The sequence below is a fragment of the Cimex lectularius genome, unplaced genomic scaffold, assembly GCF_000648675.2.
Source record: "Cimex lectularius strain Harlan isolate CLEC.00 unplaced genomic scaffold, Clec_2.1 scaffold64, whole genome shotgun sequence".
Lineage (NCBI taxonomy): Eukaryota > Metazoa > Arthropoda > Insecta > Hemiptera > Cimicidae > Cimex > Cimex lectularius.
Window position 1 is genome coordinate 1,763,889 of NW_019392702.1, and position 26,361 is coordinate 1,790,249.

The following is a 26,361-nucleotide window of genomic DNA, read 5'->3' on the forward strand; positions in this document are numbered from 1 at the left end:
TCGTATGAAAATTATGGATATAGAACAAAAACTTTAGTAGCTTTTTAGAGAATAAAGGTTGAAAACCTTTTGAATTTTTAGAAGTTTCAAGTTCTTTAGAAGTTAGAAGTTCTTTAACAGAAGGTTAAGAACAGGATGTAAGATCCAATAGTTTAGTTCTGACAAGGAAGGGTGAAATCCTGTTGTGTGTTAAAAGCATAAAGCTGTAAGCTTCAGTAGCCTATTTCGAGAATATGGTTTGAAAGCCCGTTATGAATTAAAAGCATAAAGCTAAAAGATGCAGAAGCTCCGTTAAACAATATGTGTTAAAAAACCTGTTGGGTGTAAAAGCTTCTATGAGAGCTAAAAGTGCTAAGTCCGTTCCGAATTAAAATTATCGAGATATAGAACAAAGGAATGAAATTTTAGTAGCTTTTTTTAGAGAATAAGAGTTGAAAACCTTTTGGATTTTTAAAAGTTTCAAGTTCTTTAGAAGTTAGTTCTTTAATAGAAGGTTAAGCACAGGATATAAGATCCAATAGTTTCGTCAGAAAAGGAAGGATGAGACCCTGTTGTGTGTTAAAAGCATAAAGCTAGAAGCTGCAGAAGCTCCGTTAAAGAATATGAGTTAAAAAACCTCTTGGGTTTTAAAAGCTTCTACAAGAACTAGAAGTGCTAAGCCTGTTTCGTATTAAAATTATTGGGATTGAAACTTCAGCAGCTCCGTTAGAGAATATGGAAATGAACTTAAGTAGCTTTTTTGGAGAATATGGATTGAAAACCTGTTGGGTTTTAAAAGCATAGGACCAGAAGTGCTAAGCCTGTTTCAGATTAAAATTATTAGGATGGCAGCTTCAGTAGAATATGGGATTGAAACTTCAGTAGCTTTTTTAGAGAATATGGGTTGAAAACCTTACAAGCCTTTAGGGATAGAAGTTAACCGTAGTTCTTCAGAAAGTTTAAATGAACATGATAGAAGTTCCAATAGTTTCGTCAGACAAGGAAGGGTGAAATCCTTTGTGCGTTAAAAGCATAAAGCTAGAATCTGCAGAAGCTTCGTTTGAGAATATGGGTTGAAAACCTGTTGGCTTTTTTAAAAGCTTCTAAAAGTCCTAGAAGCGCTAAGCCTTTTTCGTATTATAATTTATTGGGATTGAAGCTTCAGTAGCTCCGTTAGAGAGTATGGAAATGAACTTCAGTAGCTTTTTTGGAGAATAAGGGTTGAAAACCTGTTGTGTTTTAAAAGCATAAAACCAGAAGTGCTAAGCCTGTTTCGTATAAAATTTATTGGTATGGAAACTTCAGTAGCTCCATTAGAGAATATGGGAATAAACTTAAGTAACTTTTTTAGAGAATATGTGTTGAAAAGCTTTTAAGTTTTTAGGGCTAGAGGTTAACAGTAGTTCTTATTATCAGAATGTTTAAATAGTTCTTATTATCAGAATGTTTAAATGAACAGGATAGAAGTTCCAATAGTTTCGTCAGACAAGGAAGGGTGAAATCCTGTTGTGTGTTAAAAGCATAAAGCTAGAAGCTTCAATAGCTTATTTCGAGAATATGGATTGAAAGCCTGTTATGAATTAAAAGCATAAAGCTAGAAGCTTCAGTAGCTTATTTAAAGAATATTTATTAATATCCTATTGTGTGTTAAAAGCGTAGAGCTAGAAATTCCACCAGCTTCGTTAGAGAATAAGGGCTAAATCTGTTTGGTATTAAAAGCCTTTCAGGCTCATCCCAGCGAAATTGGACAAGATGAAAATTTGTGAGACTCGTATGAAAGACCTCGGGCCGTATAAATATCAAGACGAATTTCGGCCACTTGGTTTGTTAGCCTATTAGGTTAGCTAAGACCTCGGTATTAGCAATTCAAATGATAATAGGCTCGATCTGAAAACGATGAAAACGTCCTTAAATCCGCGAACAGCTCGCCAAATCGTAATGAAAAGGGCCTTTTTGAATTGGAAATAATTACTATTTCGGTTCGATCGTGCAATGGGCGGCGATTAAAAAAAAAAAGAAAAAAAAAAAAGTAGCGATCGAGAGTATGGCACATACGACACGATCACCATGTCAATTTAAGCACGAATTTTGCGAAAATCCTGCGTCATTATTTTAAAAAAGACGGCGATTGTCGACGTCCTCGCATCTAGCTTCCGTACAAATGGGACCAATTAATGAATCACATTTGATTTTTTTTAAATTAGAATATCTGAATCAAAGCATTTTATGTTAGAGATTAGATAAAGTTTGTAAAAATTTGAATATAAAAATATCTAGAGTTAGTTATTGCTGTGTTGTCGAGTTGGTAGACTCTAGCGAGCTGGAGTTCGCCCTTCTGAACAAGCGTAAAACGAGCATAGTTTTGCAAATATTATTCTGTTATTATATACTGTTTAATTTTTTATTTTGTCATTTTGGAGGTAAAATATATGTCGGTTGAATTGTTTTAATTTTTTTTTTCTTGGGATAAAACTATTGTGTTAAAATAATAGTTAAAACGAGCATTGGTGCATTGCGATCAGTGAGAGGCGAGCTGACAACATACACAAGAGTTGGAGAGAGAGTAGGCGGTGATAGCCTGATAACTTATCACAGAGCTGATAAATCGTACTGCTCCCAAACCGAGTCGATAGCCTAATCCCAAGTAATTCTTAAAATATTCAGCTTTTATTTTCCGTCGTACTGGATGAGAGGTTGATTTACCTTGGCGACTTGAAAATTCTCCGGCCTGAGGGTCTCGACGATCTCCTGGTCGTTTCGGGGCTGCTGGGACACGGAGGACCTGAGCCCGTCCAAGACGCCTTTGAAGGTGAACTTCTTCATGGTTTACGTTGACTCGAGATCCATTCAAATCCTCGTTTCCTCAGGGTCAACAGATCGGCGATGAGGAGAACGGATTCTCCAACATACTAAGCACAACAGGTACCACTGCCCGAACGGGAACTCTCGCCGAATTTGGATTGACGACCTTTTCCGAACCCGCTGTCGGCCCTTTTACGATTAATTTATCCCCCCGACTCTGCTTCCGAGAGGAGTGCCTTTGACTGTCTCTAAAAACTGTTGATCAATAACTTGCTACGCTCGTGCAAACAGCTGGAATGACAGTGGTCTTCTTTTCACTCGGCCTGTTTCCAGGCGCTGCCGTAGAGCTCACTAGTAAACGGGCTCATCGTTAAGTTCGACAGGGGACACGTCGCAACCGATTTTGGTCGGCCACGAACACGACGCGCCAGTCCAAATCCAAATTCGACGATTTTTCGATCTGTGGCCCTGTTTTAAAATGCTATTCCGATCGACGAGTCTTCTCGGCCTGGTCAGGCACGTCCTCCCAGCCTCAACAAAACGCAAGGCTTTGAGGTAACACTCGATTTTTCACAAAGTCTGCGTTTTTTTTGAAAAGATTCTTTTTTCGATAATTTATTGAAGGGTTTGTCCCGACACAAAACTGGACAGCTTCGTCAATCGACAGATGATTCGTAACGGTAGGTTTCGTCGTGGTTTGACAGCAGGTCGCGAACCGGCTAACCAGGGAAACTCAACCTCAGAATAATTAATTATGATAAAAACCACCAGATCCATCGTTCCAATTATTTTTGTTTACACAGAAGAAACGATTTATGATTTTTTTTATTATAAGACAAATATTTTAACATTCATTTTCCTTCCCAGCCGAATTAAATTATTTTTTTTTATAATTACATTTAAGTGTAATTATTCCTGTAATTATGTTTTCTTAATTTGTCTGCATAACATTAAAGATTAGTGATAAAAATGTATAAACAGATACTTAAGCACTGCTTGCTTGTTTTTTATTTATTTTTTTTAATATTTTTTTTTGCAGGCTAAATTTAAAAAGTAAGGAAGAATAATAAAAAGCCCTTATTATATTTTCATTCCCAGCCTGTTGGATGTTTAAAATTTCTATTATTACATTTTCCTATTTCTTAATTTGTATATTTTTATGTGCATAACAACGACGATTTATGATAAAAATTTATGAACAGATACTTAAACACTGCTTACTTGTTTTTTGTTTTGTTTTTGGAGTCTAAATTTAAGGGGTAAAGAAGAATGATAAAAAATAACAAAAACCCTTAAAACATTTTTATTCCCAGCCTAATGGATGTTTAAAATTTAAGTAATAGCATTTCCCTTTTTATTAATTTTTATCTGCATAACAATAAAGATTTGTGATAAAAACATATAAAAAATTTTTATCACAAATCAGTTCTTCACTGCTTACTTGTTTTTTATTTATTTTTTATATCTCTATTTGTAGGCTAAATTTAAGAAGTAAGAAAGAGTGATTAAATAAATTACAAGACTCTTAAAACATTTTCGTCCGTCTCTTCATTGTTTAAAATTTCTGAAATTTTATTTTTCTTTTTCTTAATTTTTACTGTATAACAACAAATATTTGTGATAAAAATTTATAAACAGATTTTTTTAAGGAGTACAGAAGTCTGATAAAAAAAAAATAACAAAAACCCTTAAAATATTTTTATTCCCAGCCTAATGGATGTTTAAAATTTCTAGAATAACATTTCCCTTTTTATTATTTTTGATCTGCATAACAATAACGATTTGTGATAAAAATATATAAACATTTTTTATCACAAATCAGTTCCTTAAGCACTGCTTACTTTTTTTTGTACCTTTATTTGTAGGCTAAATTTAAAAAGTAAGAAAATAAATTACAAAACTCTTAAAACATTTTCGTCCCAGTCTCTTGGTTGTTTAAAATTTCTATGATTTTATTTTTATTTTTCTTAATTTTTTACTGTATAACAACAAATATTTGTGATAAAAATTTATAAAAAGATGTTTTTTTGGGACAAATTTAAGAACGAAAAATAAGAAGGAATGATTATTTTAAAAAAAGACCTCAAAACATTTTCCTCCTCAACAGTAGGACGTTTAAAATTTCATTAATTAAATTTTTTTATCTACATACCAACAGTGATTTCAGATAAAAATTTATAAACAGATACTTAAGCACTGTTTACTTAATATAAACAGGATGTTTAAAATTACAATAATCAAATTTTCCTTTTTCTTTGTTTTTATATGCATAAGAACAGAAATTTGTTATTAAAATTGATGCACCTTAACCACTGCTTACTTTATTTTTTTTTATTTGTAGTCTAAATTAAAGTTTTTTTATTTCCTACCGATTGGATGATTAAAATTTTATTACTTAAATTTTAATTTGTATATTAATAGCAAAAATGTTATCATCTATGGGAAAAGCAGCAATTCAATCCAAAATTTACAAAATTGTGCCTAGCTCGTAAAATCCTTACTTATAAATACTGCATAAAGAAAGAAAACACTGCTAATAGTTGATGCTTTTACATAGCATCAAATCAAAACTTCTTGGTTGAAACTGATGACCTTACTTCACGGCAAATTTTTCCAAGCTCCAGTTTTCCACCACAACTTTAACACAACAAATTTAAATAATTGTGTTGGGTCTTCAAACATAAAAAATCAAAAATACCTAGCTGATACATTATTTCCTAATGCGCATTTTTAGAAGATTCATTAATAAACCCTAAAGTTGATTGTGCTTTTTACCACCCTAAGCTTAATGGCCAGGAAAAATATGATCTTTCTGTTCAATTAACGGAATTTTTGGGTGAATTAAATGCTATTAAGTAGGTAGCAAAATATGCTAAAATGTTTAATCCATGGTAATATGCACTGACATTCTGAGTATGATCTTTAATATGACAAATTTTAAGTTTAACTGAAGAAATCAACAAGCAGGATATATGACACTCCTCTGGTCATACCAATACCAATATCAGATATGAGGTCAATCTGTCTGTCGACCTTAAAACCCAAATATGTTTTAATTGACCAAGGTCATACACCATTTGATGATGACTATGCTCAACGTTGGGTAGAGAAAGAGCCATCATCACTATTTGAAACATGTGGAACCTACAAAATTTAAACTGCACAATAAGAAATTGTACAAAATACAAAGAAGAAAAGGAAATCATCTATACAGCCATTATCAGCACTGATCTGACAACTATATCTTGTACTAAATACTAGTGATAGCTGTTGATAAAAAAAAATTTTCAATTCAATGGGGTTTTTAAGTTCCTTAAAACCATAAAAGTGAGAATATAAAAAATTAATAGAATATTGCCCAAATATGGAAATCATGTTGGAAAAATTGAATGAACATTGAAATAATGGTTAAATCCATAATTTAATTTAATAATGGTTAAAAAAAATTGACGATGGTAGTCACTTATAACTTTAAAAATATAACGTAATCTTATTACATATTAATGCAATAATGAGTATTTATTAAATAATTTTTCACTGAATAAATACTCTTGGTTCAATTTCAATCATTTGCACGTCAAATTTTTAATTTCAAATTTCCCACAAATTGAGCATTACTATAATTATGTTATTTATTCGTGTTTTTTTGTAACACAGGTATACAGGATGTGCCATAGGAGCAGTTGTGATTGGGTATGCATTTTCTGACAAAGCTGAAATGAAGGCAAAGCCGTTTATTGATGTCAGTAGGTTTATGGCAGAGCCAATCACAAGTGTAGAGACACTGAATGCCACGAAGAATGATATGAGAACAAAAATGGAACTATTAATTATGCAAATTCAAGTAATATACTATTAGTAATAGTATGTACTAGAAATATGTAAAGCTCTGAATGTTTACAGAATGATCTTTGTAAAGCTTTGGAAGCCGAAGAAGATCCAGATTACAAATTCATAGTCGACAGGTGGACAAGAAAAGAAGGTGGTGGAGGGATCACTTGTGTCCTGCAAGACGGACATGTATTAGAAAAAGCCGGAGTCAACATTTCAGTTGTTACCGGTTTACTACCCCCAGAGGCTATAAGACAAATGAAATCAAGGTTTCTTGAGACAGATTTATTTATTTATTTTTTTATTATAATAACTATTTATTTTTCATTGAAGAGGTAAAGATTTTGGTGGTGAAGAGAAATTGCCATTCTTTGCTGCAGGTGTGAGTGCTGTCATTCACCCTAGAAATCCGATGGTCCCTACGGTGCATTTCAACTATCGATATTTTGAAGTATCAGATTCTAAAGGGAACAAACAAGTAATATTAAAAATGTAATTATTTTGAAATCCGATATTTTAATTTAAAACAAATCTATTGAAAGTGGTGGTTCGGGGGTGGTACTGATTTAACACCTTATTATCTCAATGAAGACGATGCGAAGCATTTTCATTCGACCCTTAAATCCGCCTGTGATCAGCATGACAGAAGTTATTACCCCAAATTCAAAAAATGGTGTGATGATTATTTCACAATTACTCATAGAGGTAACTAACTCTGCTCAGATAATCACAAAAAACGCCCACATTTTATCGATGAAATTTAAAGGGGAGAAAAGGGGAATCGGTGGAATATTTTTCGACGATCTGGACAGCCCATCACAAGATAAAGCATTTGAATTTGTCAAATCCTGTGCGCATTCAGTAATTCCATCATATATTCCATTGCGTAAATATTACATATATCACTGATGAAACCTTGATGAAATTAATGTTTATATAATATTTTAGTGAAAAAACATAAAGAAGAAGCTTATGGCTACTTTGAAAGAAATTGGCAATTGTTGAGAAGAGGTCGATATGTTGAATTCAATCTCATTTACGATAGAGGGACCAAATTTGGACTTTACACACCCGGTGCAAGATACGAGTCGATTTTGATGTCCCTTCCTTCAACTGCTGTCAGTCTATAAGTAACATTTTTTCATTCCCAGCATTGTATTAATTCAATATTAAATTTCAGAATTGGGCATACATGCACAACCCAAAGGAGGGGTCTGAAGAGGCGAAACTAATGGAAGTGTTGAAAAATCCAAAAGACTGGCTTAAAACTGAAAAACAAATATGAAATCAATTATGGTGTCAGTAACAGTGTGTCTTTTCTCTTGACCTGTTTTTTAATGTAAATAATACAATATGAAATGTGTATGTTTTAAACTTTGTTAAAATTAAATTAAAAATTAGATATATCATGCGATTTACTCTCTGCCTTTTATTCATTGTGAAACCAATTTTGGAATTTTCTTTCTAAACTCTTTTTTAATAATACTAAATATAATGGTTGTTCTACAGATAGGCCAATATTGGTTGTGGTGCATAAGGTCTTAAAGAGACTCCTTTTAACCTTAACATAACATATATTCTAACTGGGTCAGCTCTTGGAAGTGAAGTCTGTCGCAGTGAAAATAACGAGAAGCCAAATGGGCATGACCAGACCAAAACTATTGGAAACCCCCAAAATTATTATAATAGAGAGCAATTAATCTTTAATAAAAAAGGCTTCTTCTGGTGTTCCCCAAGGGGCTCATCTTTCTCCGATCTTATTTAATATTTTCATGTACAACCTATTTCCATTCTAAAGTACTCAACTACTCTTCTCTTTGCTGACGATTTAAAAAATTTATGCCATTCTACAAACTATAGTAAAAATGCTATTGACAGTACGATTAGTTCAGCTAATAACTTTCGATATCTTATTATTTTCAATTGTTCTTTTTCTTCATTTTACAGTAAAGTTTGCAGATATGTTAAATCTTAAATTATTTTGTATATTTTCATAATTTTTATAACAATAGTTCATATAATTTATTTAACTTGCACTTCTGTACATGTATGTACATTTAGATATTTCCATATTTAACTCTTTTTTTACGAGGGTATTTCAACTACAAAGTTATATGAACCTTCGGGTCCCAATATTTTTGAAAAAAAAAATTGTATGTCTGGTTCTAATGCAGGGCTGCTGGATTACCTGGGACCTTCACCCTTACGGCTATGACCACTGTGTCAATGCTTAAACCATTGTGGCCATCAACGCCCCTAAACATTTAACTTATATCATTTCTACTTAACATTTTAACTGAATATAATTTATATTTAAATATAATATAAAGTTTACACAAAACTCCTTTACATATTGTTTAATAGTTGAAGTTGTTTTCTTAGTTTTGCTTTTTATATTATTATGTTTTATGTAGTGTATATTTCTGTATTTAAACATTTTTATAAATTGGATTAATTCCATAAAACATATATTATAATTATTTTCACAAGTCCATTGCCCAAGAGGGAATCTCAAAAAATAACTAGATACATTTGATATCAAAATAACTTTCTGCAAGCAATATCTTGAAAAATCAACAGCTGATAATTGTTTATTCTTTACTAGTCTGTAAAGGCCCAGAGACCAGACAGATGCTACTTTATAAGAAGGAAGCCAGGAAAGGAAGAAAAATAACAAAATAAAAATAGATGTATGGACTGCATAGCTATGAAAGCTGGGGATGTAAAGTTCAAGAAAAAGTCTGATAGCAATAGACTTCTTTCAATAGGGCTTTCTGTGATGAAAAACAACTACTAATGAACAAATTATGCAAAAGAAATTTATTATAGACATTTAACATGTAAATAGTTTTCCCTATATAATAGCTATTTGTATTTGCATTAAAATTTTGCGAACCCTGGTTCAAGGTATGGTCTTGAAGAAAGCAAATTCAGTTGGTACTGCCAAGTTTTCGACATATTTTAAGGTCATCATCAGGACAAAACAATCTTAAATATTCACTAGTTTTCGTGGTCCACTTGACCAATTAATAGCTTTCAATTAATTAAGGTTTTTAGTTGAGATAAAAAAGTCAGTGTCCCGAGCGGGAATCGAACCCATGACATTTGGCTAGATACGCTGCTGCTCTACCACTTGAGCTATCGTGACTTTGTGGACTAGAAGTCATGATAGCTCAAGTGGTAGAGCAACGGCGTATCTAGCCGAAGGTCATGGGTTTGAATCCCACTCGTGACACTTTTTTATCTCAACTAAAAGCCTTAATCTTAAATATTTTTTCAGATTGACTGAAGAGTAAGTCTTCAAGGAAATTTGAGATCACCTGTAAAACATTTTAATAAGTCAATCTGTAGGCATATTTAAAATTGTTTTAACCTGATGATGACCTTAAAATACTTCGAAAAATATGCAGTAACAACTGAATTTGCTTTCTCCTTCAAGTCCATACTTATATCCAGAGTGTTCGTGATTGAAAAAATTGTCTATATTTCTAATATTGAAATTAAAATTTTGATTTCCCGGTTTTTAAGTTCTGCCGACGAATCGATTTCAGAGGATGAAATTATCTCGAAATCTGTGTAAAATAATAATCGTCCATTCGGTATTTGCGTTTGTCTTAAATACGTCTCGTCACAAATAAAACCCATTTTGTAGAAAGAACGTTTTTTAAGTGTGAACTCGTCCATTTGTCGTTGTCAGATGAATTCTTTTGACAGGAGTCCTGTCAGCTGATCACCGATCCATTACCTGACAAATGCACTTAATTGCATCTGTCACAGTAGACTTAAATTATTTCTTATTCTTTGACATTATTTTAAAATCTAGCATTTAACACGAAGTCAGTAGGAGCACAATTCATTTTCAACCATTGGACGAATTTCAGATGTTAGGATTCAGATATTTTCACAATGTTAAATCATACCTATTGTAGATAATATAAACAAAGAGTGTAAAGTTGTTTTTTTTATTATTACTTATTTTTATTCCGGTTCGAAGAGAGTAGCCAATTTAAATTTAAGTGCCTTTGTACAACAACGGAAATTAAATATACTAGCATGGTGTCAAAATAAACGTTTAATATGCCACGAGTAAACTCAGTGACTAAACTGATAACCCAAAGGGAATACGATGTACGTACGGATTTTAATGTTTTCCCCATTGGAACGGTTTTTATTGTTTAATATTTTTTCTTTTTGTAGTCAACTCTATGTCGCCCTTTACAAAAACGTCTTCACGTTACGAGCAGCCTTGTGGCCCGTCTCGGGCTGGAAAAGGAACTCCATGGGCATACAGGCTGTGTCAACTGCCTCGAATGGGATTCCAAAGGAAGGTAAGCTCGATTCTTAACTCGTCTAAACCCACTTCCAAGGGATTTATGAGTTCGACCTTCCGTTCTGTAGAAAACTGGCCTCTGCCTCGGACGACTTCCATGTCATCATTTGGGACCCTTTCTTGTACAAGTGTGAGCAGAAGTTCTCAACGGGACACCATGGCAACATATTTTCCGTTAAGGTGAGAGCCGCGTTTCGTTGTCTTTCGTACGGGATGTCTTACATGATCATGACAATTAAGTCAATGTCTTAATTTATATGCACTGTACATCATAATCACACCTTATGTCTAGGTATATATTTCAAGCTAAAGTCCATACAACATATCAATCCCTGGGGGGGGGCTGGTATTTTTAATAAAAAGGTCGTTTGTAAGTACGTTAGATTCTAATTCAGAGATGCTGAGATTCAAACATGGGCCTACAGTGATGAGTCAACCATTCTGGCTATTGACCACTGACAGATCCTGAACTCTTCTGTGTCATCAGTATTGATACAATCTATATACTTCATCGTAGAAGAGAAGAGTCAGATGACAAACTATGGGAATCTCACTGGGCACAAGCAATTATAAGGAAGACATTTCAGAATGCATCATGAAAGACTGAATCACAATTTGTCTTTATCTTACAGACGCAAAGGGTTATAAGGGGCAGAGGAAAATCTGTCTATCTATTACATAAACTCCTGTAATCATTATCAATCATTCAGTGAGATCTCTTGGATTCAATTCATGACCATTAGGTCTTAATTTATATGCACTGTGCAACATAATCACACCCAACATGAGAGCACCTCTTTCAAAATGAAGTCCATTGCAACAGTACAGGTCATATCAGCCAACCCCCGGGATGCTGGTGTTTTTGATAAAACAGACATTTGTAGTTATGTTGGGTTCAAATTGGGGGCTGCTGAGTTGAAAGTGATGAGTCCTAAATGTCAACTTTGTAACAATTGGGCCACTGGCGCCCCTTACCACTGATCCTGAACCCTTCTGTGGGATTGGAATTGATACTATCAGTGTACTGGATCATAGAAGTGAAGCAATGGCAAAACAATGAAAATCTCTCATTGGACACAAACCGTTCTAGAAAATAAATTATAGAATGCATCATAGGAAGCAGGAGAAGACTCTGTCAATATGGAGTTTTCTGGCTCCTTTGGCTTTGTTCCGTACTGCAGAAAATGAATCATCGGGGACTTCAACCTATACCATCACATAATGTGGACTGCACTACATGTCCTACATAAAATCCAATGCAATTTTAAAGAATCTGGGCAAAATGAAATTATTTATGCGCTGCATACCATGATCACCTCTAATATCTAGGTATATATTTCTTGCTGAAGACTATGCAGTTAAGAAATGTTCTTAATTCAATCTATACAGGGTATAAAAAAAACAGTGGCATAGAGTACTGCAGTGGCCAAGCAGCCAGCAGCCATCAGAGCACTGAAGTAGAACTTTGTCAGCTTGAAGATGGGTCAAAACTGGGTTCCAGCAAGAGTTGTGGGAAACAAAAAAGCAGATGACCTTGTAAAAAAAGAGCTATTAGACTGCACTTGAACCTTTTTGTCAGGGTAAAATTTCATAAAATCAACCATTAGAAAAGAGGATATGGTGAAATTGAAGAAACCATGGGAATTATCTTACAGGAACTCCATTCAAATCAAATGGGTGACCTTAAATTATTTATGCACTGTATATCATGCTCACTTTTAACGATGCAAGCTGAAGTCAATGCAATGGAAAGTTGCACTTAATCAGTTTGAACAAAGAATACAATAAATGACTTGCCAAGTCTTGACATTAAAATCATCAGCTCAAAGATAGTTCCGAATTGCAAAAATAAATAAGTTAGGCATGATAAAATCTATTTGGTCCTAGGTATGCAGAGGTTGAGGGTAATGAAAAGGCAGATCCTCTTGCAAGACCACTGAAAGATTTTTTTGTAGGGATTCCCAACAGCAGAGGTCATACGATCCCTGGTCTGAATTCGATCCCAGGATCCTTATACTGATCAGTCACCATCTCCATGATCTGATCAACCCTGCCATTGGCAGATCCTTCCATGGCTTCTGTAGGATCAGAATTCATACTAGAATAAAATCTTTTCATTCATGTTAGAAGAGAAGGGCTAGTGTGAAATCAATTCAAGAATCTCTTGGCAAGATTTGTAAGGAAAGAAATTACAGAATGCCTCGGAGGTAGTAGGAAGAGAACCTTAATTTTAATTTGACTCTTATCTTGGAAATTCATTATTTTTTTCTTGACAAGACTCTGCAGTCAGACGAAGGCAAAATATGATATTAACCCCTGTAATCATCATCAATCAAAGGCCTAGGTCATATTAGTTCAATTTTCAAGTTATAGTAGATATTGCAATCCTATAATAATGGTTTTGTGTTGAATGTTTGCCATTTTTTTCTAAGGAATTGATTTAGGATAGTCAGTCATATTTTACAACAAATGATACAGGCCTGAATACAGGTGGAAATATTGCTATTGGTGAATTTTTAGTTCTTTCATTTTTGCACCTTGGTTGTTTCTGCTTATTTTTGTCTGCCCGTCCTCACTGTTTTGGTCTTGCAGTCATATTTTGGCTATAGTGTTAGGTCAATGAGATGATCGGAAATGATCAACATCCAAATTCATCACCAGGCATATTCAAGAAATCTCACAATTTTCTCAGTTTTAGTTCATAGATTATACAGTTTTTTTCACATATGAAAAGTTCCTCTTTTCGCGCACATCGACCTTAAAGTCCGCTGTGCCAATTGAACTAGGCACCTGTTATAACTGACATTTCTTTTCTAAACTTTCAAGGAGTTTATTCAATCATCTGTTGCGATGAGACTTCCTTTATTCAGTACTTCTCACCTGCTTTACAAAAAGTATCTTTTATTGTCTATATTTTCATCCCTCGGAAGGGTTTGGGGTATTGCATGAGTAACTGCATGTTTATTTCCCTTAAATTTCTGTGGAATAAAGTGGAGAGTGACTGTTTTGCATTTCTCAAATTTTTAGTTTGAGCTTGCCATTCAAAACCGTCTTCAAGCTGAGTTTTATTTCGGTCTTCTGATCACTTTTTGGACGTCATAATTATTTGGAATACTTTAGGTTCAAATTCTCTATCACCACGATTCAAACTCTGAACTTTTCCAACTCTTTAACTATTGTGGCTGCTAAGAATTCCAAACTGAGTTATTAATCATATTATTATAATTTTAAATATTTTTTAATAGAAGACAAAAATTTTGTTTGAACTCTTCCGAATAAAAGATTTTCCTGTGTTGATAGAAATCTAACAAAATGTAACAAAAATATTTCTTTAGTTCATGCCGGACCATCACGATGACATCATTGTAACTGGTGCTGGCGATGATGAAGTCAGGGTCCATAACTTGGTATGTAAGGAAACAACTCGAGTCTGCTTGTGCCACGGGGGTAGAATCAAGAGACTTGCCATTGCACCAGATTCGCCAGACCTATTTTGGAGTGCTGCAGAAGATGGTATAATTCGACAGTTCGACCTCCGAGTCAAGCACAATTGCTCAAAAAATGAAAAGAATGTACTGATCGATCTTAATAGTTATGTGGGTGAGCACGTCGAGGCTAAATGTCTGGCCATCAATCCACTCAGATCTGAACTCATCGCTGTCGGAGCAAGTGATCCATATATTCGTATTTATGATAGACGAATGATTTCACCAATTAAGGTTTGTCTTTGAATTAATGGGCATTAAAAATTTCTAGTCACTAAACTTAACTTGCCCTTAAAGGAGCCGAGTTCCAACCCGAACAACTCACATCCAAATGAAGACAATCTCCCTTCTGGATGTGTTCAATACTTTGTTCCAGGTAAACAACTACCATTGTTAATTGTTTAGTCAGTTGTACATTTATTTTTAAAAAAATGTATTTTAAAGGTCACGTTCCCTGCAAGCGATTCTTCACAGCTAAAGAATTTAGTGCAACATATGTGACATTCGGCCCCAATGGGAAAGATCTATTGGTTAACCTTGGCAACGAACATATTTATCTTTTCGATATCAACGCCAAGTCGAGAAGTCTTCTGCTTCGAAATACAAACGATAATCAAGGTATTATAACAAACATTTAGCCATAACTAAAAAAAAACAAAAAAAAAAAAACGCAAAATTACTCAACTCTCATATTTACAAAACTGTAAAGTATTAAGAAATTATTTTCTGTGAGTTTACAGTTTAATTGTACGGAATGAAAAAATTCACAGTGAAAACTACAATTAATTTGTATTTAATTTTAGAACTATCTGACCCTCTGAAGGGTTACTGTAATGGTTTTACCCCTGCGAAAGGTTCACTTCTTTTTTCAAGGCATAAACCTCAGCTACCAGATCACATAAACGCTTTAAAATTAGCAGTAAGTTGGCTGCGACGTATTAATATTAAATTCATGTTTATTCAATTACTCACACTCTTTTTGTAGGGGAATGCTTTGTTTGAAAAGGAACTGTATACAAGATCAATTAGAGTTTATAACGAAGCTATAGGAGAATATCCAAATAGTTCTGTGTTTTATTCCAATCGTGCTGCAGCATATATGAAAAGGGATTGGTAATGCACATTCCTTATATAAATTATTTTACCTTATTAAAATGTTAAAATTCAGTCTTAATATGATTTTTCTATTAAATAAGTTACACAAATAATATACATACTACTACTATAATAGACATAATAATTTTTGTCATTGGATGGAATTTGGACAAATGTACAGACAGAAATAGTAAGCTGTTTGGCGATAACTTATTGATGAATAGCATTTGTTTAACATTTTAATTTTGTTTACATTGAATATTTTTTTAGAAAAGATTCTGTCATAGATTACAAGCCATTAGTTAAATATTCATCTCATTGTATGTACTATTTCTAAACATTGAAATCATTTTCAGGTATGGAGATACTTATGCTGCATTACGAGACTGCATCGTTGCGCTTAGTTATGATCCTAACAATGTGAAGGCATTTTTTAGGTAAGACATTTTCAAATAATGAGTAATACCACAAAGTTAAACAAGATAGATCAGGTACAATTTTGAATATAAATGTTATTTAATTAGACCACGATCCCATGGTCAGGATAACTAAAACACGTAGTATTCATATAAGAAAACTATATAATAATTGTTTTTACAACATTAACAAATTGTAAGGTTAAAACCAAATGGATCGTTTATCAGACCAAACTGTCCTTTACCTGTACCAAAGGAATTTTTTATCAGGCAAAATATTGTTCTTTATCTAAACCAAATTTATCCTTTATCAGACCAAATTGCCTTGCCCAAAATAGATACAATTTTGTTCAAACCAAATGGATTTTTTTTTTTCAAACCAAATTGTCCTTTACCCGAACAAACTTGGTGTTTTTTCAAGCTAAATTGTACTTTTCTCAAATTTCATTAATTTTTTCCAAACCATGGTTTCTCTTATCAATCCAAATTACTTTTGCCAAAATAAAATTAATCTTTTTCAGACAAAATTGTCCTTTGCCCAAACCAAATGGGCTTTTTGTTAAACCAAAACTGCTATTCGCAATTGCATTATAGTTTCTCCAAGCCAAATTCCCACACCAATTGGATCTTTTTTCAGACCAAATGGTCTTTGAGCCAAACCAAATTCTACATACCTTTTCGCAAACCAAACTGTAGTATTTCTAACCTGGATTCATTTTGTAATACAATGTAAGATTTTTATTTGTATATTTAAAAATAAATAATTTCCAAATTTGGAATATTAGAATAGAGATTTGGAGATACTAAATTTTTTTCTATTTAAAAAAAAAATTGAAACAGTTTCAAATTGACTTTTATTCCCCCCTTTTCTTTCACAGTTTTGGAAATTATATATGTATTATTTTATAGGTTATAAAAAGATAATCAGCATGTAATATAGTGTGTAAACAGGTGTATTAACCCATATATCATTCTTCTTCTTTTTTTCAGACTTTCAAGGTGTCTTTTTGAACTCGCTTGGTATGCTGAAGCACAAGCATCGCTAAACAATTTCAAGCAAAGATTCCCGAACCATGCGAAAACAGTCGCATGTCAAGCACTGGAAAGAGACATTGCTACGAAATTAACTAAATCAGGTATGTTTATTTTAAAATTTTCCTCCTTGTTTTGCTTACAGACCAAGTTGGTTTCAGAAGAAAATTCTGAAAAGGATTCAGGAGAATTCGATTACGCTGAAATTAGCGAAAAAGAACTAGAATGGAGGGAAAGGGCAAATGATTACCAACTCAGATTTTATGGCCATTGCAATACAACTACTGATATTAAAGAAGCCAACTTTTTTGGAAGGTACAAACCGCAGAAGCACAATGTGGTGTGAAACCTTGAAAAAATTAATTTTGATTTCAGTGATGGCCAGTTCATTGTGGCCGGTTCTGATGATGGCTCCATATTTATATGGGATAGAAAAACAACAAATAACATTAGGATACTCAAAGGAGACTCTTCTATAGTCAATTGTCTTCAGCCTCATCCAACATACTGTTTATTAGCTACTTCTGGTATAGAACATGTCGTGAGATTGTGGAGTCCAAGACCTCAGGTTAGTCAATTAATAATAAGAGAAATGTTTAAACATTGAATATAATCTCGATAAAAATGTAGGAAAATGGGAATATCTAGATGTATCAGTTTATAATAAGGGACTGTGACTTAGTAATAGTAATTATGATGTACAGATATTTATTTTATTTGGATACCTTGTCTATACACTCAAAGACAAAAGAAATTAATAGTTGACTTAAAACATAAATACAAAACACATTAACATTTATAACTTGTTGTTTTGTCTGAGTGCATGTATTTATTAGCATGAATAGCGAAGGGTGAGGGTGAAATATAACATCATCATCGCCCCTCGAACGTTGAGAACGTATGAGTGTGTGTTCGGGGTCGATGGCGGAATATTTATAAAAGTACTCCATCAACCCCAATCTAGATTAGTTTGAGTATAGGTCGGTGGAGGAATATCAAGTACTCCACCAACCAAATGGAATGAGTGTATTGTATGGATGTATTTATGTGTATTAATGTATTTATTTGTATGAATGTAGTGTTTGAAAGTGTAAATAGAAATGATCTAGATGTCGGAAGCCCATCGAAAAAAAAACTTGTTGTTTACCTTCATAGTGTGATACTAATCCTTTTACACTCTTTAGATTAAAAATAAAGAAAATTATTTCCATTTCATCCTTCCCAAAGCCAACTTGTCGAGTGTGTTAATTGGTTTATTAAATTATTTTCTTTGTTGAAACAATACATTTTGGTAAACAAAATTTTTTTTCTTAAAATCATTTTAAGTTGAGAAGATCTGGTCCGGGGAGATGTTTTGGCCAATGATGGACATAACATCCATTACATAGCCAAAGTCCTGGGTGTGCCGTGCTCTACCATCCACAAGTGATCAAAGAGAAGGTAGTGATTCGATCACAATGTATGATGGCTAGAGATGATCATTTTGTTGTTCTTACTTTAACAGCTAGTCAACTCCAAATGGTCATTAATGTAAAGGTGAGCTATAAAAGTCATCAAAAGGCTTTGTGAGAATAGCCTGGTCTGGATCAGGTTTTCTACTATTAGAGAGGCATCGAGCAGAAAGATGACTATTCGCAAATCAGCATCTCGCTTGGACACTTGAACAATGGGTGAACAAGGAGTGTCCTCTTCACGGGTTGGTTTGTGGCACTCAAATGACCGGGGGGACCGTATGTGGAGAACACTTTTCTTCATATTCTGTGCGTGTGAACAAGCCTTTTCAAAGACAGTATGTGTAGGGTGGAATCACTGTCCATTCCCATACCTAACTGATTGTCATACAGAATGGATCTTTGACTGCATTAAGATATATTGAAGAGGTGCTTCTGGGGTGGTCCCATTCACTCCATTTAATTGGGATAATTTCATATTAATGCATGAGAATGTTCGACCACATGTAGCTCAAGTTGTCACACATTACTTGGAGGATTACTACAATGAATCCTATAGAACACTTATGGGATATGATAAAAAGGCAGGTTACCACATTCACCCCTGCATCCAGCATTCAACAGCTTCAAACTGCTCTTGTTGAAGAATGGGATTGTTTCACAAGACAAAATCCAATCGCTTATTTATTTGATGCCAAGGAGACGAGACATAAGGCTCTCCACGAGGCCAGAGGAAGTAATACATGTTATTAAGAACAAAACTTGGTAATAAATTGTTAGTTAATTTAAAAAAAAAACACTAAATGATATTCTAGTGTTTTGGTGAATTTTCTTTCCAACCATCATAATTAAATAATTTTTATTAAAAACTCATGAATTTTCTCTCGTTTAATGTAGTATGTTTTAATTAATGTAATGATTAAAAAAATTAGTTTGACATAAACAGCAAAATATGAGACTTTTTCTTGACTGTTTAAAGGAATATTAAAAATTAAATTTAAAAGTAAAGACCAGCTGCCTATTTTATTATAATAATTATTAAAATTATGCATTACTCTGAAAGTAGATCCAGAAAGATTTTTTTTTTCAGGATGGCCACGAAAATGATCTTGAAGTTAAGGAGAAAGACGAAGTCGCCTTAACAAATCAACGAAGGATGAAAGCAGACCCTTTTGATGTTGTCTTGATGAGTGTGGGACTTGTGAGACCCAATGAAGAAACAGAAGGAGGTGTGACATATAATTGCAGAACGAGTTAGCTGTCATATCAAAAAGTTTATCTCATTTTTATTCATTCATTTTTGTTTCCTTTTGTTTTCTTTATGTCTGTCTTTATTTTTGTTACCAATAAGGTCGTTTTATTTTTGTTTTAATCCACTGAAAGTTTTAAATTTGTCGCTTTTTACTCAGTCTCGATGTCAGCAGAAACTTGACAATATGTATTTTAAATTAAATCTATTGTAAAATGGAAATTGCAAAGTGTAAATATGAGAGGAAAAATAACAATTAACTAGGAGCTATCTAAATATCGAATAACATCATAAATATGAATTCAGAGCGTTTTTTTTTTTTTTTTTTTTTTTAATTCTGCTATGTTTTATTATTTTGAATTTACATTAGAAATTTTTGGGTGGAGTTTCTGGATTGGGTGGTTTTATTTATTAAGAATTGGTAGAGGAGAAGGCAATAAGGAAGTTGAAACTTCCTTACTGGTTGCAAGGTGAACCACAATCTATGTAGGCACTTATTTCAGTAGGCCAACCCAAGGCTCTTTTAATCCAATTTGTGATAACTGACACAAAATAATGTCTCCTTTACTCTTGGTGAGTTTTAATGTGGTTGTACATAATATGCTTCAATTTATGTTTATGTGCATATATATATGTACACATATATTTACATATATAAATATATAAACATTCTATCTGTATATGTGTGTGTGTATATATATATCAAACAATAATAATCAAATAATAATTTTTGTTATCGGATTTTTTTAAGTGCTTCATATAGCAAACCTTATGTTTATTTATTTTTCTTTTTTTCTTTTTTTCTTTTTGAAGATTCTATTCAGCACGATTTTGTGTGAAATTGGTGCGGATAATGTGATTTCATATGAAGATAACATGAATATGGTTGTGCCGAAAGAAGATTTTTGGGAAATTTTTCTGAAGGGAAAAGGACAGAAAGAACCTTCAAAAGAAACGCTTGGCCTCTCTCAAAAGAACAATTTGAAAAATAGATACCTAGTTGTTATAAAGGAAACGACCGCACCGATGACAACTGTTCCAACAACGACTACAACTAGCCTCTACAGGCCTGGAAAAATTCATGAAAGTCTTCTTGATCTTGTGGAAAAACGAGAACATTTCCATCACTCAGCTGTTGAAGGTTGGTACTTTTGATGGGAATCTCCCCGGGAAAAAGAAAAAAAAAAGTTTATATCCGGGGATATGGGCATCTTTAACACAGTAAAAGAACCAATTGATCAAATTCAGTTAAGGATGTTTGTTGTTCATCCTTCATGTGACCTTTGAATGATATTCCTAGTTGAAAAACATTGAGTTGTCTAAAATAGAACATTGTACCTCAATCAAAGAGACTTTTTTTAGAAGTATACAAATTTATTTTTAATAAAAATATTACAAATTAAATAATGTTTTTTAAAAACACCCTAACATCCAACTGATTCAACTTATGAAAACTGCGTTTTACTCAGTAGCAATTTTGTTTAAAAAAATTGTTTATTTTTATTTTGTTTGAATGTATGTTTTATGTTAGCATATTTGTGCTTTTATGAAATAACATGTGTATATTTTATTTTATTGTTCATAGTAAAAATCTTCTCAGTACTGAGGTGAAAAGAATTTAAATTGTAAGTTGCCCTTTGGGAAACTTACTTAAGCAGCTTGACTCACTTTGAAATTATAAAATTAGATCAGTGTGGCCAAATTGTAAATTGATCTTAAACGTCAGGCTTGAAAGAAAAAAACAATTCTTCTCGAATACCAGTTAAATCGAGTTTTGCACATTGCATAAATTAAAGCAAAACATTGGCTTAGAAAATAACGGGGAAATATATATAAAGTATAAGAGAAGTATAAAACGTCCTGGATTAACAAAAAGGCCAGTGTAAAGTATTTTTTTAAATTTTATTGATTATTGTTTTTGTTTTTTTTATCTTGGTTCAAATATTTTCTTTATCCTTTATGTAATATATTTGTTCCAAGATTTTTTTTTCTAATTAACAAATGGTAGCTCCTTGCTGAAATAACACAGCTTTAAAAAATTTAGCAATGAAGGTCATTTGGAATGAAGTTTTAATGGTGGATAGACAATGTAAGAATGTACATGTTTTTAAATATAACGATCCATAACAGAATTTATGACCAATGAATTTTGCCTAATCCTTCCAACTTAACCAGTGTTTGCCTTTTTCACTTTTTTCAAACAGTTTTGGTTTATAAAATTACATCATTTCTAAACAATATAGAGTCTGATATAATTAAACATTCATGATTTAACTAAGGAGCAATGTCCAGAGGGGAGTTCTGGTTTGGTGCAAGGATCTCAGGGAATAATATATCCAATTTTTCTGGAAAGATGTGAATGATGGCAATGACATGCATCTTTCAAGAAGTCATAAAATACAGGGAGGGATTCCTACGATGGAGTGCCTCTGGAGAGTCATGGAGCCTCCAGAAGTCGAAGGGACATGGTGGTGGCTTAGAGCAAATTCCAGAAAAAATAAGTCCTATATGTATTACAATATCATATCATTGAGTTGTCATAATGAAAATTGTTGTTTATCAAAAAATAATATTTATGAAAGGTATTGGTCGAGATATTTATTAAAAACTTAAGATTTGAGGGAATGACTAAACTCAACACAAATGAATTATTAGGTCTGAATGAAAAACATTTGTCGAGGATATCTCCAAGAAATTTTAAATTACTTCAAACATTACATGCTAGAATTATTATAAGTTTGTGTTTGATAAACGATTAAACAATGCAATCATAAAAACTGTCGAATGAAAGTCTGGTTATATTACATTACTACTGTTAATGGGGATTGTTGTATCTGAATGGCTAGGGTGTATTTGCCGACTTGTATTTGCCACACTAGTAGTTCTCAAATCCTAATGGTCCATGGTTTTTTTATTTGGTCATTGTATGAATAATTTATTGTTTAGTAGTATGAGCCTCTTCCTTGGAACCCAATAGGTAATTGGACGTTAAGCCCTCCAGTATGATAGGAATTACTTTACTTTACTATTACTGTTAATAGAAATTTACGGCTGCTGAAGCGACATGTTAGTGGCCTGATTTCAAAAGGAGGAAACTTTGAATGAATTGTGCATAGGTGGTTCAACAGATTTGAAAATGTTGGAACGTTAATAATGTCATTAATACCAGCAGTTCAAAAAATATTGATTTTATAAAATTTATGATAAATTTTATGAAAATTGTTCAAGTAAGTCAAAAGTAAAACCAACCCAATATCATGCTTATAAATTGCAATAACTGTCTGTCAGCGAGAGACACATTTTTACACCTGACCAGAATCCAAAAGTTCACTGTACAAAACTAAAGTTGGTGAATTAGCTGAGAAATTCTGTTTATAAAAGATATATAATAATTTATGCACAAACACAAATAAAAATGATATTAATTTAACTTGTTGAGCTAAGGGATTTTTTGTTTATAAACTTATGTTTTCCATATTTGCAAGAGAACAGTACTCATGCTGATTGACTGGGGAAGAGAAGTGTGAACGAAAATTGGGCGATGGTGGGAATCGAACCAACGATTATGGGGTCTGTGAGCTGAGAATCTAACAAGCTAACATTTCAGCTACTGTGGTTCTCACATCGTTTATGTGCAAATAATGTCAGTATTGTTGGCGGTGCTGGTCATGTGTACAAACGCGTATCTGTCTAAAATGTCATACAGTCATTTCTTAACACTAACATGCTCACTAACCTGTCTTTCGGTGGAGAGAGTTAATTTACAATTTGAAATCACCCCTGGAATAAAACCAGTTAAAATTAGAGAATGGGAGACTAAATTGATTTATATAAATGCAATTTATCCTTTCAAGGTAAGAATCCTCACCATAAAACAGCAATGATGAACTAGGTAAATCTTCACACAGTTTAACAAGAACTGAATTACTTCATGCTCTGTTTAAATATAACTTCACGGAAACAGAGAGGAGTTATCTGAAAAATTAAGAAAATAATCACATTGAGTTACATTGGTTTTAAATTAGTAGAGACTGATTAATTGGAGAGTAAATTGTAATGTTTGTATGCGCATGGGTGTTTTCTTTAATTTTTGATTGTATATTAGGTATTACATGAATTAAACATAATAAAAACAACATAATTACAAATTACAAAATATATTTATAATTTAAAAAAGTAAGTAATACTATGGTGCTGGGACTCTTTTCTTTTACGCTTATTATAATAATAAAATAGGCCGAAAGCTTGGCAGATATCAATTGAATTTGTTGTTTCACTCAGGCTGTACCAAGATCCAGATTATTCATGAGTAAAACAGTGGTCAATACATCTAACACTTTAAACAGTAATTTTCCTAGATGGGCACACATCAATCGCCTAATTTTTTTAAATGTGTTGGTGTGCATAATTGATATACACATGAATTAAAAGTCTGATAGTTATTAATTTATCAATGTAGATTTAATGTTAATATTATACTTTTATTATGGAATATATAAAATAGATTAATGAATGGTACGACCCATGAAAATTTCCATTTCATGCACTTGGTTTTTTCATAATTTTTTTCATATTATGAAGAATTTTTTATATTCATATTTATGCAAGAATTTACTAAAGTTAATTTAGAACAGTAACAAGTTACAACATAGAGGGATAGGGATAAAGAGGTGTCCACAAGGCTTTCTGCACTGGCCAGCTTCAGGTTGTTAATCAACATCCATAGCCTTCCCAGCAGCTCCTCTGTGTAAGATCTTGCTTGCAGCTTTTACTGAACTAGTTGGAAGAATCAGCACCTAGAAAGATCTTCACAGAAACATAAATTATGTCCTGCAGTCCTCTTTTTCCTGGCAGTATGTGCACTGTCTATACACTTCTCCAGTGCGTGGGCCTTCTTAGGTGGCAGTGCCCTATTAGGAGTCCAACCAGAATCATGGTTCGGTTGTGGCTGCCTACCAACAATTTCCTTGTAAGCTTTGCGGATGACTCTTCTATGATTCTCTTCATGTGCCTCATGCCTGTGGTTTATTCTACCAAACTTTGAATTCATTAAGGCTAGGCCACAGTAGGGTTCAGGACCGAGAGAGTTGGCTCCTTCTTTGGCCAACATGTCCACCTTTTCATGCCAGGATACTCCGAATACCCAGGGATACAATGTACAAGTAAATTAATTTTTTTTTAATAGATAGTCCTTACCCACAGCTTGTTGTTTTCATCAATCCGGATTTTAAGCATAAAGCATCATCTGATTGAAGGATTTACAACGTACCTCGACATGAAATGTAAGAGTGAACCGCCGATCACCCGCCAACGCGGCCAATGAGAAGCTGTTTTGTTGCCGCTCAATTTTGAACGTGCGAAAAATGGTAATTACAACAATATTATCTTAATAAATACTGTAGGAAACTATTTTAAATTAGTAATTAATTTGTACGTAAAATATTAATTAGGTATATATTTAAAATAGGAGGTAAATAAAAATATATATTTTTAATGCATTTATCTCCATATTTAATTTGACATTTTTTTATTTCAAATTTCTCAAACCAATCTAGTTCCCTCCCGTTGTTGAAACTGTGTAACACTGTTGTATTTAAATTAAAATTAAAATTGTGTTTTGTTTCATTTAGATAGTCCTTACATTCGGAAAATTTAATTAATTATTTAATTATTGATTTAATTAATTAAAATGTAATTTTTTTTAAATTGAGCGACAAAATATCAGTTTCTCATTGAAATATCGCGTTGGCAGTGGATCGGCGGGTTCACTCTTAAAATTCATGCCAAGACGTGCAAGTCAATCCTTCAAATTGATGATGAGCTTTAAGCTTGAAATCTGGATAGTCGAAAGCAACAAAATGTGAGTAAGCACTATTTTTTAAAACAGATACAACATACTCACCCAGCCTTATCATTTCTATACTAAGATATAATATTATTCCATATATGTTTAGTAAACTCCATAATTAACAATATTAATTATTTAAATCAATTATTCTTTTCACCTAAGATCTTGCTTGAGTTGAAAAAGCTAGTGCCATGAGCACGATTTGAAGCCACGACCTTCGGCTCAACTCGTCATGATACTCAAGCGGTTAGAGCAGCAGTGCATTGAACCAAAGGTCATGGGTTCGAATCCCCTTATGACACTTAACTTTTTGACCTCAACTAAGACCTTACATAAAAAGAATTATTAATTGGTCTAACATTATGTTATTATGACTGTTTTTTTCTTGATGCCCAGGGACTCATAGGAGGGTTAATTCATGGCCATTGGTTTTGAATTTATTAAATGAATATAATATGTCCTGAATCCAAGGGTGAAGGGGTATATGTTAATGTATACTGCAATGAATGTGTTCATATGCCAATATTGGTTAAATTAAAACTGTTTAAATTCACTAGTTTCGTGGTCCGCTTGACCAATTAATATCATACAATTAATTAAGGTTTTTAGTTGAGATAAAAAAGTCAAATCCGCTCGTGCCATTGACTTTTTATCTCAACTAAAAACATTAATTAATTGTTTAAAACTGTTTGTTTAACTGATGTATAATACCATAGTAACTTAAACGAGGTATTCTAAAGAGAAAGGGGTGATGATTGATCACCTGAGCATGAGCAGAACGTGCAGCTAAAATCCTCAATGAGTATCTTTTTTAGCTCATTGCAGTAGATAATAGGGAATGTA

At 33.0% G+C, this 26,361-nt stretch overlaps 3 protein-coding genes across 12 annotated transcripts in view; 2 read left to right on the forward strand and 1 right to left on the reverse strand.

Annotated features, from left to right (window-relative positions):
• The window catches only part of LOC106672482 (syntaxin-binding protein 5), a 160,470-nt gene extending 157,620 nt beyond the window's left edge, over positions 1 to 2,850 (reverse strand). For all 6 annotated transcript variants that reach the window (XR_002910125.1, XR_002910124.1, XM_014403949.2 and 3 more), the window contains exon 1: positions 2,683 to 2,850. Coding sequence is in view for 4 of the 6 variants with exons in the window: in XM_014403949.2 (XP_014259435.1) it covers positions 2,683 to 2,802 (120 nt within the window). In the remaining 2 variants the exon portion in view is untranslated. The remainder of the gene's footprint in view (positions 1 to 2,682) is intronic.
• LOC106672483 (oxygen-dependent coproporphyrinogen-III oxidase) lies at positions 2,701 to 8,016 on the forward strand. Of its 2 annotated transcripts, none has more exons than XM_014403952.2 (8): positions 2,701 to 2,788; positions 6,439 to 6,625; positions 6,685 to 6,881; positions 6,946 to 7,090; positions 7,155 to 7,317; positions 7,379 to 7,498; positions 7,561 to 7,730; positions 7,793 to 8,016. In XM_014403952.2, exons 2-8 carry the CDS (start codon positions 6,500 to 6,502, stop codon positions 7,895 to 7,897), a joined length of 1,026 nt encoding a protein of 341 aa, XP_014259438.1. In that variant the 5' UTR covers positions 2,701 to 2,788; positions 6,439 to 6,499; the 3' UTR covers positions 7,898 to 8,016. The 2 variants fall into 2 exon arrangements, with proteins under 2 accessions (XP_014259438.1, XP_014259436.1); XM_014403950.2 differs by lacking the exon at positions 2,701 to 2,788 and adding an exon at positions 3,037 to 3,336.
• Positions 8,017 to 10,208: 2,192 nt separating this feature from the next.
• On the forward strand, positions 10,209 to 20,741 carry LOC106672503 (WD and tetratricopeptide repeats protein 1-like). 4 transcript variants are annotated; one of them, XM_014404012.2, is made up of 14 exons: positions 10,211 to 10,740; positions 10,810 to 10,940; positions 11,011 to 11,122; positions 14,278 to 14,661; positions 14,725 to 14,803; positions 14,872 to 15,045; positions 15,231 to 15,346; positions 15,413 to 15,540; positions 15,879 to 15,959; positions 16,929 to 17,074; positions 17,132 to 17,285; positions 17,346 to 17,538; positions 19,512 to 19,650; positions 20,484 to 20,741. In XM_014404012.2, exons 1-14 carry the CDS (start codon positions 10,690 to 10,692, stop codon positions 20,507 to 20,509), a joined length of 1,914 nt encoding a protein of 637 aa, XP_014259498.1. In that variant the 5' UTR covers positions 10,211 to 10,689; the 3' UTR covers positions 20,510 to 20,741. The 4 variants fall into 4 exon arrangements, with proteins under 4 accessions (XP_024081954.1, XP_024081952.1, XP_024081953.1 ...); XM_024226186.1 differs by lacking the exon at positions 20,484 to 20,741 and having other exon boundaries at positions 10,209 to 10,740; positions 17,135 to 17,285; positions 19,512 to 19,975; XM_024226185.1 differs by lacking the exon at positions 20,484 to 20,741 and having other exon boundaries at positions 10,210 to 10,740; positions 19,512 to 19,975.
• The last annotated feature ends 5,620 nt before the right edge of the window (positions 20,742 to 26,361 follow it).